At 35.4% G+C, this 18,364-nt stretch overlaps 1 protein-coding gene across 3 annotated transcripts in view; it reads right to left on the reverse strand.

Moving 5' to 3' along the window:
• The window catches only part of NCKAP1 (NCK associated protein 1), a 101,181-nt gene that overhangs the window by 60,938 nt on the left and 21,879 nt on the right, over positions 1–18,364 (reverse strand). For all 3 annotated transcript variants that reach the window (XM_021703278.2, XM_044913686.1, XM_044913685.1), the window contains 6 exons: positions 6,455–6,547; positions 6,220–6,276; positions 5,131–5,273; positions 4,957–5,047; positions 2,017–2,154; positions 421–469 (listed from right to left, as the gene is read on the reverse strand). In XM_021703278.2, the coding sequence (XP_021558953.1) occupies positions 421–469; positions 2,017–2,154; positions 4,957–5,047; positions 5,131–5,273; positions 6,220–6,276; positions 6,455–6,547 (571 nt within the window). The remainder of the gene's footprint in view (positions 1–420; positions 470–2,016; positions 2,155–4,956; positions 5,048–5,130; positions 5,274–6,219; positions 6,277–6,454; positions 6,548–18,364) is intronic.

Here is an 18,364-nt window from a genome sequence, read left to right on the forward strand (position 1 = left end):
CAGGAGCACAACTAGTAATTTTATCCTCCACGTATACTGAACTGCCAACCATGTACTGAAGTAAAGCAAAATCAAAAACCTTAGCTGAATAAACACAACATTTTTTAAAATCATTAAAAACAAAACAAAAATGTAGTTTTGATGGCTACACTGAGAGGCAATATAACATACCATGAGCCCTGACATTAGCCTGGGTTCTTATTTTGTCTTTGTCACTTATTAGCTATGTGGACTAAGCTTTAGATTCCTTATCTTTAAAACAGACTATCTATCCTGACAGGGTCAGTATGAGAACTGAATGAGATAAGCACGAAGAAGGCTTATTAGCACAGTGCTTAGCACAGAAGTAATCCATGCTACCCATTATTTTTCTCTAAAACTTAAAACCTGAGGGGTAATTACAAAACTAATTTTACTTACAGATAATCCATTTTTCCATTGCATCCAAAGAGAGATATTCACAAGGCATCTTAAAAAGAGAAGATACAAATTTGTGATTAAAAGAAATTCTAAAAAACAAATCCTGTACTGAGTCACTCTCTTTCTTTCTCCTAAAAATTCTTACTACTCAATTCATGACTCAAATACCACCATGACTTATTTGAAAAGTTGGATAAAAGTTTTATAATTTATACTTAAATGTGCAGTCCATAAAGGAAAATGAGAGCTGGGCCCCTTTCACATTTACACTCCCTGAAACCTCCCTTAAAACAATATTTTGCCAAATTGTCTTCAATCTGGTAAATGATAAATTTCCAAAAGTCTATTCCAAATTTCCCAAGTCCATTTCAGAGTTTGTAATATTCCAAAGGATAATATTTTAATCAAGTTAAAAACGACTTATGTACATGGATGCTCACTGTCTCATCCAAATCAGTAATTATGTGTGTATATTCTCCATATACAGAACATCTATGTTCATACACACAGAGAAAAGATTGAAAATACAGTCGACCCTTGAACAACATGAGAGTAAGGACTGCCAACCCCCTCTCCCGGTGTAGTTGAAAAGTCACTAAAAACTTCTGACTCTTAAAAACTTAACTGCTAAAAGCCTATTAACCAGAAGCCTTACCGATGACATAAAGTCAATTAATACGCATTTTGTATGTTATACATATAATATACTTTTTTTTTTTAAAGATTTTATTTATTTATTTGAGACAGAGAGAATGAGAGAGAGCACATGAGAGGGGGGAGGGTCAGAGGGAGAAGCAGGCACCCTGCCGAGCAGGGAGCCCGATGGGGGACTCGATCCAGGGACTCTAGGATCATGACCTGAGCCGAAGGCAGTCGCTTAACCAACTGAGCCACCGAGGCGCCCCATATAATATACTCTTATACTAAAATTAAGCTAGAGAAAAGAAAACGTTATTAAGAAAATCTTTTTTTTTTTTTTAAAGATTTTATTTATTTATTTGACAGAGAGACAGAAGAGCACAAGCAGAGGGAATGGCAGAGGGAGAGGGAGAAGGAGGCTCTGCACTGAGCAGGGAGTCCGATGCGGGGCTCGATCCCAGGACCCTGGGATCATGACCTGAGCCAAAGGCAGACGCTTAACCATCTGAGCCACCCAGGCGCCCCTATTAAGAAAATCTTAAGGAACAGAAAATACATTTACAAAAACAATCCAGGTGTAAGTGGACTTGCACAGTTCAAACCTGTGTTGTTCAAGGGTCCACTGTGTGAAAGAACATAATAATGATTTTCTCTAGTCGGTGAAGATTGAGGTGATTTTTGTTTTCTTCTTTAAAATTTTATGCATTTTCCAAATTTTCTACAACACCAGAAAACAAACATTTAAATTTTAAAAGAAAATACTTACACTAATTTTATTAACTCAGCATCAGAATTTAGAAATAAACTCAACAGTATAACTTACTGAGCATTTTACAATAAATTTCACTGATAGGCTAATACTAATTAGAAGAAACACTGCAACAACACTGCCTAACTGGTATTTTTAAAAAATCAACTTCACTATTTTCATTCAAAAAGTGAAAAATAGAACCATACGGTGTCAGACTGTGCAGGATTAAGCATTGTACTAGGTGCACTGATGAGACTCAATAGTTGGGCATTTCTCCACTGGTCAGCTGAAAGATTCCTTCGAGGATACACCATCTGAAGAGAAATCAGTGCATCTGAAAGAGACTAATTAAAATAGGAAAAAAGGAAGTTGAGGAATAAAATTTTTTTTCCTTTTCCATTTAAATTTCAGCTATAACTGCTGTGTGTTTCTAACCGTATCATCCTAAAACAACAAAACGTAATTACAACTATGCTCCATATAATATCTGAGGCGGGTCTGGCTATCTCAAGTTTTTTTTTTAATTTCATAAAAGCAACATAGATTCTGCATTCCTGGGCAAAAGCTTAGCTCAGGAAATCACGTTACATCCTTGGAAGTTAAAATGTTTGGCAATCTTGGGATCTTTATTTCAAAAGGGGTAGGAAGCCTAGTGTCATTCTTTTGTACTCTGACAGTTCTCACTGAAATAACAGAATGTTAGGGTTATATGATTAAGTGTTAATAGAACTCAACATATTTCGTATTTCTCCAAAGAATGCCTTATAAAAAAAATGTACTCTATCTTAATAAATTACTTAACTTCTATTTGCCATTTGGTCTGTTAATTACAGCTTTATCATCAAGGTATTTAATGTTTCTTCTCATCTGCTTCTTGTTTGCTTTTAACTGGGCTTTGGTACTCATCTCAGCTTCCTAAAATTTCTGTACAAGAATGATGATTTTTTTTAAAGATTTTATTTATTTATTTGACAGAGAGAGCCAGAGAGCACAAGGTGGTGAATGGCAGAGAGAAAAGGAGAAGCAGGCTCCCCGCTGAGCAGGGAGCCTGATGCAGGGCTCAATCCCCCGACCCTGGGATCAACCTGAGCTAAAGGCAGACACTTAACCGACTGAGCCACCCAGGTACCCCCAAGAGTGATTCTTTAATCTGACTGCTACCATGGGATTTGTTCAGAAAACAGAAAGCAAGGTTCTACCTAAAACTTAGTCAACCAGAACCTCTGGGAATAGACCCCAGAAATCTGTATTTTTATTATACTCTACCAAGTGATTATGAATATATTTTTTAAATTAAATTAATTTTAACAAATCCTAGCAAATACAGGATAGACTTTCTACCAAAACATGGGATATTGGGGCACCTAGGTGGCTCAGTCAGTTAAGCATCTGACTTGATTTCAGCTCAGGTCACGATCTCAGGGCCGTGGGATAGAGGCCTCTGTTGGGCTCCACACTCAGCGCAGAGTTTGCTTGAGATTTTCTCTCTCCCTCTGCCCCTCCCCCCATTCACACTCAACAGAAAGAAAGAAAGACAGACTTAAAAAAAAAAAACTGGGATATCACGGAACATCAGAAAAATCATGATCAGGAAATAGTCTAATCCAAATGGACAAATCTCCTCAAGCAATTTAATAGTCTAGTATATGCGAATGATTATGGAGAACTTAAAAAGAGATCCAACAGCCTTTAAGGAAATTTTCATCACCTAGGTGGGAAAAGAAACAAATTTGAAGTGGGTAAATAAAAACAAGGCCATCCATGATTGGCAAAAAATCAGAAACGGATCCACAGAGAAAACAAGGGAGGAGTAGGGAAGACAGTTCTAAGTGAGGAAAAAGCACTACCAAAATCAGAGACAGATGACTATGATATGCTCAGCACTCTGAGGAATCCTGACACTTCCATCTACAATGCTGATTTTTACTTCAAAAATGATGCCATCCACTAGCGTCTTTCTAACTAAAGATCCAACTAACTTCAAAACATTAAACCTATATAAATTTGTGGGATAATACAGCTTTGCAAAAAATTAAACTGCAAACACATCTTCTGTAAATGCATCTTCAGAATTTTCACAGGAGTAAGAAAACTGAAGGAAAATTCTTGGCATTAACAGATTTATACAAAATAGTGTATTATTAAAATGTCTAACTCTCATCATTCAAAGAGAATGAACCAAGATTCTGAAATCTTGGGCTTTAGCTCTGGTTTTGCCACTATTACTGCCAAATGACTAACTGTGTCACTTCTCTAGCCCTCAATTTCCTTATCTATAATGAGGATGTATGAGATACCTACACATTTTCTCGATATGCTTAGGAACATTTGAAGCAGCCTACTGCAGAGACGCCATATGGCAAGACTCGTTTGAACCAAAACTGTTTCATTAAGAACTATTTTTTAATATATTGTAAAAGATAGACATTCCAAATTATTTTCACAAAACTCTTATTTTTTCTCATTAAGAGGCTTTATTAGTAATATAGCAAAAATGTATCAGGTGGGGGGAGAACAAAGAAAAAGAAAATAAAAAATAATAATAATAATAAAATGTATCAAATACTATGTATCCAAATACTTTTTATGAAGTAACTCATTTAATCATCCTAACAACCATATGCGGAAGGTACTATTACTCCATTTTTACAGATAAGAAAACTGAGATACTATGAAGTTGGTTAAGTAACTTGCCCAATATTACATACTTAGTAATTGGCAGAGTTGGGATTAGAACCCAGGTAGTCTGGTATAAGAGTTAACATTCTTAAATACTAAATTTCACTACCTCTATACCCTATACCGAATCTAAAAACTATAATGAATGATCCCTGAGTCTCCAAATACTATTTGGAATCTAACTAATATGAGTTCTCTGGTTCACAACTGGATAAAACCATACATAGCTATTATTCATATCCCATTATAATGTTTTTCATAAAAGAAGTTTATCACTCTATTTACCCTTATGCCTTTTCATATGCCTATTTATTTATTTAATTTTTTTTAGAGAGCAGGCAAGAGTGAGGGGGAAAGAGAATCTTAAGCAAGCACCACATGGGCTCAGCATGGAGCCCAACACAGGGCTCCATCTCCTGACCCTGTATCTCACATGCCTGCTACTGCATCTAAAAACCAGGTCTTACCTTGCTGTGGGGTACAAATTCTTCCATCATCTTCTTTAAAGGGTTTTCATAATCCACAATCATCTGACCAAGGCGTGGGTATTCTCGGTCACTTAAAACAGACATATCAAATTTCAGTGAGGTGTTAGCCATCAAACTGAGAATTTCACAAAGATCTGTATAATGCAGGTCTACCTTGCTCCATGGGTCATTTCATGAGCATAGTTGTATAATCCAATGATTGCCTTCCTTTCTTCAATTCGAGACAGCAGTATCATTAGTGTTGTATAGGTTATGATCAAATCTAAGTAGTTCTTTGTTAAATCAAAGTTTACAGTCTAGAAAACAAAAATCAAGTTTAACTCCTTATTTTGCAAAGTTTTAAACACACACACACACACACACAAATCTTCATGGCAGCTACTGAAAACCAATAATTTTCTATAGTTATTTATTTTATCCCCATTTCTTTTTTTTTTTTATTAAAGATTTTATTTATTTATTTGACGGAGAGAGAGAGACAGCGAGAGAGGGAACACAAGCAGGGGGAGCAGCAGAGGGAGAAGCAGGCTTCCCACTGAGCAGGGAGCCGACGCGGGGCTCGATCCCAGGACCCTGGGATCATGGACCCGAGCCGAAGGCAGACGCTTAACAACTGAGCCACCCAGGCACCCCCATCCCCATTTCTAAGATTCTAATTCCTTCAACCAAAAATATACCTAAAATTTGGAAGTTATAGGTAACAGTTTTGTGTTGGTGACACAATTTTATGGATGAAAAAAAAGTTTGTTATTGCCTTAACTGATGACAGTTTAAAAGGATAAACAAAACCAGAATAAGAAGGAATATGGAGCCTAAGCAAGAAAAAAGAATATTAAATAAATAATAAAATTCACTTAATAAGTAAATTGTCAATAGAGGCATTTTTCACTTTGACTTCCTGTATCTAGAAATTGTCTTACCTAAGAAAGATTCCATCAAGTATGCTTTCACAGAGAAAAATATTATTCACTTAACTTTTTTTTAATTGGGCCTTCTAAAATAAAATACTAAACTACTATTTCCCAATATGTACAAGACTTATACCCAGTGACAAACAAGTAAAAATAGAGAATACATAATAACTCCTTACCTTAAAAAAGTGCTACAAAATAAGCCAATGTAACAATGCTAAAATTTCACACACTAGTCACATAATTTTTTTCTGAAGAAAAATATTCAGTCCCCTTAGTTCTATTAGAAAATCAGAAGAGAATCAGACATTTTTCTGAAAATAATACTTACAATATCAAAGAAGACTTGGCAAACATCAATAGTATTCAGCAATTCACAAACATGGTCCTGAAAATAAAGCTTATTTTAATCTTTTATCTATATAAATAATACTAAATTTAGAAAACATACACAAATTTAAATCTTAGTTCTAGAATTCAAATTTTATTATCTACAAGTGATAAAGAAATTTATACAATTAACAAACATCATTGTATGTTAAATATTACATATTAAAATACACTACCTTAAATTCCATAACATCTACAAATGTGAAGTAGTATAATGCCAGATTTTTCAGAATCTCTGATTTTTCTTTCTGTAGCTGTGCAAGCTGTTGCTGTAAAAACAAATTTAGAATGCATTGTTCATTCAGAATAAAGATATTTAATTTTACTACAAACTATCTTCTTTTATGATTGCTATATGGAAGCACAAGCTCATAGAACAATATCTTTAGATGATTAAGGCTTTTTTAAAAAACCAAAATACTTGAGACAGCAACTGCTAACAGTGATCAGCAACTGACAGTGTGAGGCTATAAAACCAATCAAAGCAGATTAGTATCAAACTGAACTACTATTAAGGAAAGTTGGAAAATGTTAGGAAAGAATATCAAATGAACTCTTTAAAAAAATTAAAAACAACTCATGAGCATGATCACATTACTAGAAGTGAGAGGAAAAAAAAGATGAAAAACACTGTAACTTACACTACAAAAAAACAATATGCTTTATAAATTTGGAACTTACCAAAAAGAACATCCAGGCAAAGCCACGTTACGCATGCAAAATAAAATGTAGATACAAACATAAAATACAGTAATGGTTCCCTGACCAGATCCACAAAACACAATAATACATTAAACAAAAGCAAAAAACCACAACAACAAAAAAAGAAATGAGAAAGAAGCAAAACTAGGGTTAAGACACTGGTAAACATGAAAGAGGGAAATGTGAATACAAAAGATAAATATTATTCAATCAACTGTATTATTAGATTTACAAAAGTCCTAATTTTCTTTTTAAAACTATCAATATAAGTTCCAAAAGAATCCAGCCATATTTAATGCCCTGTGTATCATAAGACTGACAGAATTCCAATAAACTTTCCAGAACTTTTGATACTGAGTGTAGTCTACAGAACAGCAACTCCACATCATTTAGGAGCTTATTAGAATAGCAGATTCTCAGGCCCATACCAGATCTAATAAAATACCCAGGTGATCTGAATTTACATTAAATGTCTGAGAATCACTTATCTAGAATATGAGCAAACTAGAAAATACGGAAAGTGGCTTGAAATAACAAACTTGCTACCAAATCCACACAATTTTGAAGCTCTCACGCAGTTCTTACTTATACAGGAAGGTTGGGAGGGAAGATGCCTCTCTACATAACTGTACCGAACACCATTATGATAAGCCAGAAAATTCAGAGCAGTGAGTATAACATCAAGGGAAGATTAAAAAGAAAAAAAAACACAAAACTGTAACAAGACTATTTAAAACTGCAAGCACAGCAGTCTGGTAGACCCAGCTAATACAGGGTAAACTACCCTAAAGACTTCAGTCCCTGAAGACATTTAAAGAATTTTGTCTAAAAAACATGTGTAAATGAAGTACCTCATTACTTCGTCTAAATGCCAGACATATTAAAGTGTATACTTACAGTGATGTATAACTGTTTTTAGCTTTATCTACAATAGTAACTGACTTTATTTTGAAGAATATATCTGTTTCAAAACAATTCCATGTTCATATGCACATTTTTAATCAAATCATTACCACTCATAACATCAAGCAGATACTTATTTAAAAGTGATTCTATTTCCAGGGTGTGGCAGATGGTCAAAATGGGTGAAGGGGAGTGGGAGGCACATGCTTCCGGTGATGGAATGAGTAAGTCATGGGAATAAAAGGTATAGCACAGGGTGTTGTAATAGCACTGTATTGTGACAGATGGTAGCTACCCTTGTGGTAAGCACAGTATTAACATATAAACTTCTAGAATCACTATGTCATACACCCTGAAACTAATGTAACACTGTGTGTCAACTATACTTCAATTAAAAATAAATAATGTTTAAAAAGTTCTGTTTCTTCAATTATTCTACCTTTACCTTGTTCAACATTAAACATTTATGATTAATGTCTTAGTCCTTTTTCTTGCTTTTCAGTCCTTTGAGTTTTGAAACATAATAGGTGAAAGACTCATTAAGATAAGCAAGAATATAATTCAGTTGCTACTGGGCTTAATTATTAATAGTACCTCTTTCAGCATCCTAATTTGGACAAAAAAAGACAGTCACCATCTCATTATGGCTTTAATGATCTTTTATACAAACCTCATTTTACATATTGAGAACCTAATGCACACAGAATGTAAAAGAACTGTTCCAAAGTTATGTAACTCCTTCATGGCAGGGTCAGGATTGGAAATCTCATTTCCTTACTCCTAATAAAGTGCTCTTTCTACCATTCTGCATGCCCATCAATTTCCCTTTTTAATAATAAGATCTCATTGTGGTCTAAATTTCTCATTCAATTTTATTTCCCCAAACCATATGTAACTAGCTTCTACAATGACTAAAAGAAATTCACTCAACTAATGAATGTCTGAATTCAAAACATCAAGTTTTCAAGGCTTTACACAATTTGGTCCTAAATTTAACTTACCTTTCCAATCTAAAATTTCCCCTACATTCATTCACACACAGTAGCCAAAACAAACTATTCACTATTTCTATACATAGCTCATGTTTTCATTATTGTTTCCTCTACTGAGATGTCCAAATCCCACTACTCCCAAATCACTTAGTTTAAATGTTAACCTATTTTCAAGAAACCATCCCTGGGGGCACCTGGGTGGCTCAGTCAGTTAAACATCCAATTCTCGATTTAGGTTCAGGTCATGTGGGATCGAGCCCCACGACGGGCTCCACACTCAAGGCAGAGTTTGCTCCAGATTCTCTCTCTCTGCCTCTCACACTCTCTTTCTCTCTCTAATAAATAAATAAATAAATAAAATCTTAAAAAAAAAAAACACCCATCCCTAATTAAACTTCTTCCCTGAATGCAAACATCTCCATCCTCTAAATTATTATTTCTAATAATATCATTTTCTACCTTGTATCACAGCTACCTCCAACACTGTAAGACAGCGTACGAAACTCATTTCTTCAATCTCCACAACCCATATCATATAGCTCTGCACATAAGAAAGTATCCAATATAAACATCTAACAGAAGAGTGATTTTGACAAATTAAAAGGCCTTTATATGTCAATGACAGATGACAGATTTGGGTAGTTTTGTTAGAAAGCCTACCTCTTATTGCACACCCATGACTAAATGACTTCACCTCTCAGAGCCTAATACCCTCATCATGAGCCAAAATAATGTACATAAGAACATCTGATAGTGCCTGACACCCAGAAACTACCCATTAAATATTAGGTAAGTAAGAAAGGAGGCTCACAGACCACTTTTTCCAAAACAAGGAAAAACAAGGCTATTTTAAATAATCCCAATACTACTTATAGTACTTCTAATAAGAGTTCATATTAAGTGAGCACGCACTCCTTGCCAGATACTGTTCCAAATATTCTACAAGTATCTCACTCAATCATCTCAATTATCTTCCCTATTTAATGAAAATAAATTCCACAAAGCTATGCATTAAAGAGTTCAATTATAACAAAGAACAAAAGTGTCTACAACTTTCAGAATTCAACCACAAAAAATGCTACCATTGGGCGCCTGGGTGGCTCAGTTGGTTAAGCGACTGCCTTCGGCTCAGGTCATGATCCTGGAGTCCCGGGATCGAGTCCCGCATCGGGCTCCCTGCTCGGCAGGGAGTCTGCTTCTCCCTCTGACCCTCCTCCCTCTCATGCTCTCTGTATCTCATTTTCTCTGTCTCAAATAAATAAATAAAATCTTAAAAAAAAAAAAAATGCTACCATTTAGTTCTTAAAGTGAAGGAGAGTAGATACTACTAAAAAGTACTTAATTTTAGGTTCAACTTCCAAAACAAAGTTTTCTTAAGTCATCACCTCACTGTTTTACAGCAAACAAAAAGCAGGGAATAGTTTAAGAACATAAATTAGTAATAAATTGTTTGATGTTACAGAACAGAACATTAGAAAAGTACAATTTTGAGAAGAATTCATTCTATTCATTAATACTTTCAAAAGCATATCATAGATACACAGATTAACTCTATACATTAGCAAAAAATATCTGTACAATGCTTTCATTAAAATTTCAAACTATGAATCATTATTCTTAACATTAAAGTAAAATATGTAAAAGCCGAAAATAAACAAGATAAAGATTAGCCATGCAGATCATAAAACAAGAGTGTATCTTTGCAATGAAAAATCTTGGTAATTAATCTTTGTCAAATTAAGAAACATTTTCCATACAAAGTAAGTATCTAAAAAATTGATGAAATGTAGTATTTACTAGTTTTCATTCTTTCAAAGAAAAATTACTGGCAACTTACAATAAGGAACCAACGCCTAAGACAGCAACTCACTGATTTTCAACACAAAGAAATGTGGCTATAGTCCTTTATTCACCTATTTCAATTATTACCTTCTTTCATTAACAAAGTTGCTTATGCACAATATTTTTCTTGGTCTAAATTATGCTAGTAGTTTGTTCCTCTTAAAAAACAACCAAGTACAGGGTGCCTGGATGGCTCAGTTGGTTAAGCAACTGCCTTAGGCTCGGGTCATGATCCTGGAGTCCCAGGATCGAGTCCCACATTGGGATCCCTGCTTCTCCCTCTGACTCTCCCCCTGCTCATGCTCTCTCTCTGTCTCATTCTCTCTCTCTCATATAAATACATAAATCTTTAAAAAAAAAAAAAAATCCAAGTACAGAAGTTTGGTCTCAGGGAAAGCTTCGTGTATTTTCTTAGTATGATATTCTAAACCAGGCTTTTAAAAATACAAGTCCCAAGAAGCTATCTGGATAAACCTCTTGAACTGTCAGCTACCAGCCTCATCAACTCTCACCTAGATCACTACACTAGCCTCCAAACTGGACTCCATACTTCATCTCTTGCCTCTTCAATCTTCTCCACATACAAGCAGGAGAGTGAGAATTTTAAAGTAACACACTACCAAAAAAACTGATTCCAATAATGGTTATGCAAGATATTAATACTGGATAAAGAGTATACAGGAACTCTCTGCACTATCTCTGCAAATTTTTTAAGTCTAATATTATTTCAAAATAAAAGGCTTTTAAAAAATTCCAGTGGTTTCCCATCACACTTAAAATAAAATACAAAGTCCCTACCAGTGCCTCAGAATAAAATTCAAACAGGACACCTGCCTATCTTTAAGACCTCATCTCCTTTCATACTCCTCTAGCCTCACTCTGTAAGCTGTCATACTGGTCTTCCTGCTCAGTTAATCAAATTCACCAAGCTTGGCCCTACTTCAGAGCCTTTGCACTTGCTCTTTCTCAAGTCTGGGATGCTCTTCGCCACTTCTTTGCATAGCTCACTCCCACATTTCTCTTTAGAGAAGCCATTGTTAGGCATTCTTCTCTAAAATAGTCTCCTTCCTCATTACTCTCTAACTCCTTATCCTGCTTTTTATTTCTTCCTACCACTCATCTCCAAATCAAAGTATGTATTTATTTCTGTTAATTGTTTGTTGTCTAAAATCTCAACTTGAGGGACGCCTGGGTGGTTCAGTCGTTAAGCGTCTGCCTTCAGCTCAGGTCATGATCCCAGTATCCTGGGATGGCGCCCCACATCGGGCTCCTTGCTCTGAGAGAAGCCTGCTTCTCCCTCTCCCACTCCCCCTGCTTGTGTTCCCTCTCTCGCTGTGTCTCTCTCTGTCAAATAAATAAATAAAATCTTTTTAAAAAATAATAATAAATAAATAAAAAATAAATAAAATCTCAACTTAAACTTAAATCCATGAGAGCAAGGACATTTGTATCATTCTCTGCTTTATCTCCAGCATTGAGAACACCAGCACATAGATGGGCAATCAATTAATCCATCAATCAATTACTTATCCTCAACATTCTCAACATAAAAATATTAAGTCAATTTTCAAACTGCACTGCTGATTGTAAATGAATGCTGTATCAGGCATCAACTCTTGTCTCAAATGAGTTTACGTATCCTAACACAGAATGGTGATTTAATCCCTTAAACAAGTCCCCAAAGTTGGGCAAAATACTTCATTATGTCTTTCCAGGATAAGAAAGCATAAAAGAAGGAAATGTGAAATATCTAAAGAGAATGACATATTCTATCCAATATAAGCAAATCTCTAAGATAACCTGAAAATCCAAATTCACAAAAGGATACACATTTTTCAAAAGGTTCATAGGATTTTGTAGGATTTTCCTTTTATCATATACAAAATGATTCTATTGATAGTCAATATTTCAGAAATGCATTTTTCTGAGCAAAGAGTAAATAAATTTTAGGGAAAGTAAATGATAACTAATCCTTCCCACTCTATCCTGCCCACCCCCTGCACTTGCTCTCTCTCTCTAAATGAATAAATAAAATCTTAAAAAAATATATATTAACACAGTTGTGCAGCCATCACTCCCATCTATCTACAGAACTTTTTTCTATTTCCCAATCCGGGTATATTTTTATACTCACTTTCCAGATACAGAAATAGACCATAAAAGGGTAAAATGCCAATACAGGTCAATCAAATTTGAAAGCTCAAAACACCTCTTCAATATACACTGCCCTTAAGTGCCACGGGTGAAGAAGCCTCAGATATCGTATCATGTGGAAAGAAGAAACTCAGCATCTTGCTAAGCCCAGCTAGGCCCATCCCCCAACCAACCCACTTGCTAAATGCACCTGTGATGTAAGGCTGGTGAGACAAGCACAAGAACTGCCCCGTCTACCCACAGAATGATAAAAAATAAGTTGTTGTTTTAAGCTCAGTAAGATTTGGGGTGGTCTGTTATGTAGCAATAGGTAAATTAAAACAATCTTTATTTTACCACCTCAGTGCATTAACTTGCATCAGAAAAAATCCTGAAAGTTTAAGATTTCTGGTTACAAGATGGTCAAATTAATGCAAACTGATGAAACTACTGTAATTTTATCATTAGTACTAGAAAAATCACTAATTACAGGTCCTAGTATAGTGTGGTTGGTCAGGCATAACAGGTTTATATGAAAGACAGCACACTGTGTTAATAATATAATTTACTTCATATAATGGCATCATTTTCCAATGTAAATAAAAATATAAATGAAGCTAGTTCCTTTACATTCAATTTTAATAATTAATTTTTATAAATTTTTCTAATATGTGATTACCTTGCTTTCGTAACCTGGGGACACAGAAATAAATCAAGCTTTTCTTACTGATTAGATGTCATCACTGTAATCAATAATTATACCAAGCTATTCATGTCAGGATGGCCTCAGGTGCTGACATATACAAGGTAATAAACCAACATTAAACAGTCCTTGTTGGCTATACTTTTTACTTTTTAAAGTTTCAGTTTCTCTTCCTGTCAATTATCATTTGCTCCTAGAGTACCTTTAATGTACAGTGCGTTAGAAAAGAGACTTGTTACAATTTTGCCTAAGTAAACTCAACAACCTTGACACAGTGAGAACCCAAAAAGCTTATTTCTGAATAAACTTCATTTTTTCTAAAATACCACTTCTAGCTGCTCAAAATTGTTTTCCTAGCTTTATTGTGCTACAATTTACCTACCATAAAATTCATCCATGATAAATGAACAATTAAATAATTTGTGTAAATTTAGAGTTGTGCAACCAACCTTATTACTTTAGATTTCCATTATCGCAAAAAGTTCCCTTGTGCCTACTTAGTTAACCTCACTCTTACCCCCACTATCCCCAGCACCAAGTGCTACTATCTACTGTCTCAACAAATTTGCTTTTTCTAGACATTTCTTATAAAATAGAATCATACAACATGTAGCTTTTTCCATCTGGCTTCTTTCACTTAACCTAAATGTTTTTGGAGTTCATTGATACTACAACATGTATCAGTAGCGTGTTCCCTTTAATTCTGGAACAGTATCCCATTAAATGGATATACCACATTTTGTTTATTTATTCATCAACTGCTGGACATCTGAACTGTTTCCAGTTCTAAGCTATTATGAATAATGAATGCTGCTATAAACATATCTATATGTGGATGCGTACTTTCTTTTTCTTGGGAAGATTTTTTTTTTTTAAGATTTTATTTATTTATTTGAGAGAGCAAGCATGAAACAGGGAGAGGGAGAAGCAGACTCCCTGCTGATCAGGGGGCACTGCCTGGGGCTCAATCCCAGGACCCTGAGATTCCAGGACCCTGAGATCATGACCTGAGCTGAAGGTTCAGCTTAACTGACTGAGCCACCCAGGAACCCCTCTTGAAAAGATTCTTAAGGGCGCCTGGGTGGCTCAGATGGTTAAGCGTCTGCCTTCGGCTCAGGTCATGATCTCAGGGTCCTGGGATCGAGTTCTGCATCGGGATCCCTGCTCCTTGGGAGCCTGCTTCTCCCTCTGCCTCTCTCTCTCTCTCTCTGTCTCTCAAGAATAAATAAATAAAATTTAAAAAAAAAAAAAAAAGAAAAGATTCTTAAAAGTGGAATTGCTTCCTTCCTAGTTCTCAGAGGTAATTCAAAGAGGCAAGTGATATGAAAAGTAACCTCTAAGAAAGTGAAGAGTTACTGTAATAATATATTATTCATTTAGTCAACAAATATCCCAACCTATTAAATTATCAGGCATCATGAGGGGAGCTGAGGATAAAACTATGAATAAAATTATAGCCCTCTAAATGAGTATATAATCTAGTAAGGGTATGTAGATACACAGGTAACTCTCACCTTTTTTTAGGTAAATATCCAGTTTTAGAAGCTGGTTACACCAAAATTAACTTCTAGGTACAAGGTGCATGGTGAAAAACTATAATGCTTAATTTAACAAGACAAAGACCCTCACCAACTAGCAATTACATGAAAGAGGTTTAAATACACACACACACACACACACACAGTTTGAGAAAGACCACAATAAGAATGGTAGGAGTTTCTAATGGTAGGGAAGACGGTGAAAAAGATGGGGAAATTAAAGGAGATCCTAAAATAGAGAAGGCTCCCAGGAATTATTTTTCTTACATATTGACAGAGAGTGGTGGCTCATGTTAAATTTCCTCAATTCACAGGCCTGTAAACAGGAATAACGTTTATGCTTAAACTGTCTTGGCTTCTTTCTGGCCTTTTTGTTTATCTGTTGTTCTTGGGAGATTTGGAGACAAGGTAAAATGGCATCAATGGAAGTATAACTCCCACTTAATACCTGTAATAGCCTCTTAATACCTATACATCTTCATCAATTCTTTGAACTCTGAGGCACCTCCTATCTATTTACCCTATCATCTTTTCACTCACCATCTCATGCCCAATTTCCTTTTTTATCCATCTTAAGACTGAATGGCCCATCATTGTATTACACCCTTGTCTCTTTCTTCCTCTATCATTATTGCCTGATAAAACCCACAGTGAGAGAAAGCATATATACATGCTGACTTGATCTCAACCCCAATTCATGATCATAAACCATAACTGAGTAGCAACATTACTCCATTTTCACTGCCAACTTTTACTGTCAATTCATTCTCCTACTCTCAATGATTATGCCACTCCTCCTCTCTCTTCAATAATTTCTCTTCAACTTCTCAGCTTCATGCTACCTATCTCAGCTCGATACTTATATATAGAATTGGCTACTCAAAATCTCCACTCAGATTTCTAGTAGGCCCTCAAATTTAGCATATCTAATATTGAGCTGGTGAGTACTATCCCTTCTATACCCCACCCCAAACCTGTTCCTCTTGTGTCCTCACCCAAGTAAATCTTGACATCTGTTCAAGCCAAAATCTTGGGGTCTTCTCATTGTCTCATATACCCCCTATCAATGCATCAGCAAATTACTGTAGATTCTATCTTCAAAATACATTTCCAGAATCTGAACATTTCACGACCAGTCTTCAAAATAATTCAGAATCTGAACATTTTTCACCTCTACAATTCTAGCCCAAGTCACAATCAGCTCTCATCTCAATGACCATAAATTTCATCCTCAGAATGGCATTCCCTAGTCACCTTAAGTATCTTCCCACTATCATTCTGCTCTGTTCTTCTTCTTAGAACTCATCTCTACCTGGTATTACATTCATATTCTTTTCTGTCTATCTCTACCCAACAGAATATAAGCTCTACAGGGGGCAATATTTTGGTTTGTTTATTCACTGTCAGATCCCCTCTCACGTAACAGGACTTGGCTCACAGACAGCACTCAACAAACCTTTCAAGTAAGAGAATAAAGTAATAAGAGTAAGTGAATACAGTGAATAAGTGATAAATGGAGGGAAACTATAAATGCAGCACATAACCTAATTGGAAGGGTTAAAAGAAAGCTTCTCTGAAATGGTGACATCTAAGGATAGACCCAAAAAACAAGTAGAAGTTAGCCTAGTGAAAGAATATGGGAGAAAGATATTTAGCCAGATAGTAAAAACAGCAATAAACAAAGGCCTAGAGGCAAAAGAGAGCATGGCCATTTGTGCCATGAAAAGTATAAATACCCTCTCCCAAAATAAAATACTCCTTAAAAAATAAGCAATTAAGGAGTGCCTGGGTGGCTCAGTTGGTTAAGCATCTGACCCTTGATTTCAGCTCAGGTCATGATCCTAGGGTCATGAGATCGAGTCCCCATGTGGGGCTCCACACTCAGTGTAGAGTCCACTTGAGATTCTCTCTCTCTCCCTCCCTCTGTCCCTCCCCCCACTCATGCACTTACACTCTCTCTCAAATAAATAAAATCTTAAAAAATATATAAGCAATTAAATAAATTTTCCCGTGTTCTACATTCTACCCAACACTAGACAGAGGACTAACACAGTATACTATCCTATTTATTTTTGGCCAAAGACCATTGGTATACATATTTAAGACATTTTTAGCCAAGATCACTGCTAGGAAAAATAAAGAAAAATAAGTGTTTTTGCAACATGTCTCATTTACTCCACTGTAGTTTCTTTTGTTGCCTTTCACTTTGGATCTTGGCAAATAATTTTTGATCTGACCAAAGGTAAGACCAGACCTGCCATGATAAACAGTAAAATACCATGCTAAGGGTACTCAAAGGGTACCAGGCTAAAAGTGGCTAGAGCCCCCTTTAAACAAATGACCAAGAAAATAAAAATTAAAAATCAACAAGTTATTAGGTATTGGTAACATCCTTTGTTATTATGTAGGGGATCATAATTACCATTGCAGTCACTAAAGGTAAGATATAACTTTAGGAATTTGAGGAAAATAGAAAGATGATTGCCAATGCCAGGAATGTATCTCCTTGGGGGTTATGCTAGGGGCTATGCTATAAAACCCCAGTATAATGTCCATTGGCAGTCTCATTTGCAGGAAAACAGCATTAATGAGCTGAAGAGGTTATGATTACAGTTTAGTATAATTAGAATATACAGTATACAAGATTGTGATTTCAAAGCAGATGTGTTTTGGGATCATAAGAATCAACTCTGAAAATACAATGAAAGCTGAAAAATACATTCACACTCAAGCTCTGTACACAATTTCAAGGCATTCTCAAACTCTATGAAAACTCCATGTGAAAGCCCTGGCGGGACAACAAAGAGAAGATTTTCCAGGATGAAAGCTATGCAGCAGACATAAGCAAACTGTCCAAAGGGGAATTAGAAGACTGCAGGTTATAGGAGAGAGTGAGAGCCACAAAAAAAAAAAAAGAAAGCTTATAAAGATGATATGATTAGGACAGATAAATTTAAGAATTCTATCAAGGCATGTAACTGTAAGTCCAGAAAATCATGATGTACCTATGAAACAAATTTAACTATGAAATAATTCTGGAAGAAAGAATCCATTTCATTTTAATGCTACATATATATATAAACATAAGTAAATATATGTAATATAAATTATTCTGAGTCCAGTGTGACAATGGAATGAAGCACTAAGCACTCAGGTCTTTACTAGTTTTTTGTTTGTCTTTTTTAAAGATTTTATTTATTTATTTGATAGAGAGGGGCACAGCGAGAGAGGGAACACAAGCAGGAGGAGTGGGTGAGGGAGAAGCAGGCTTCC

The sequence above is a fragment of the Neomonachus schauinslandi genome, chromosome 3, assembly GCF_002201575.2.
Source record: "Neomonachus schauinslandi chromosome 3, ASM220157v2, whole genome shotgun sequence".
In the NCBI taxonomy this organism is placed as follows: domain Eukaryota; kingdom Metazoa; phylum Chordata; class Mammalia; order Carnivora; family Phocidae; genus Neomonachus; species Neomonachus schauinslandi.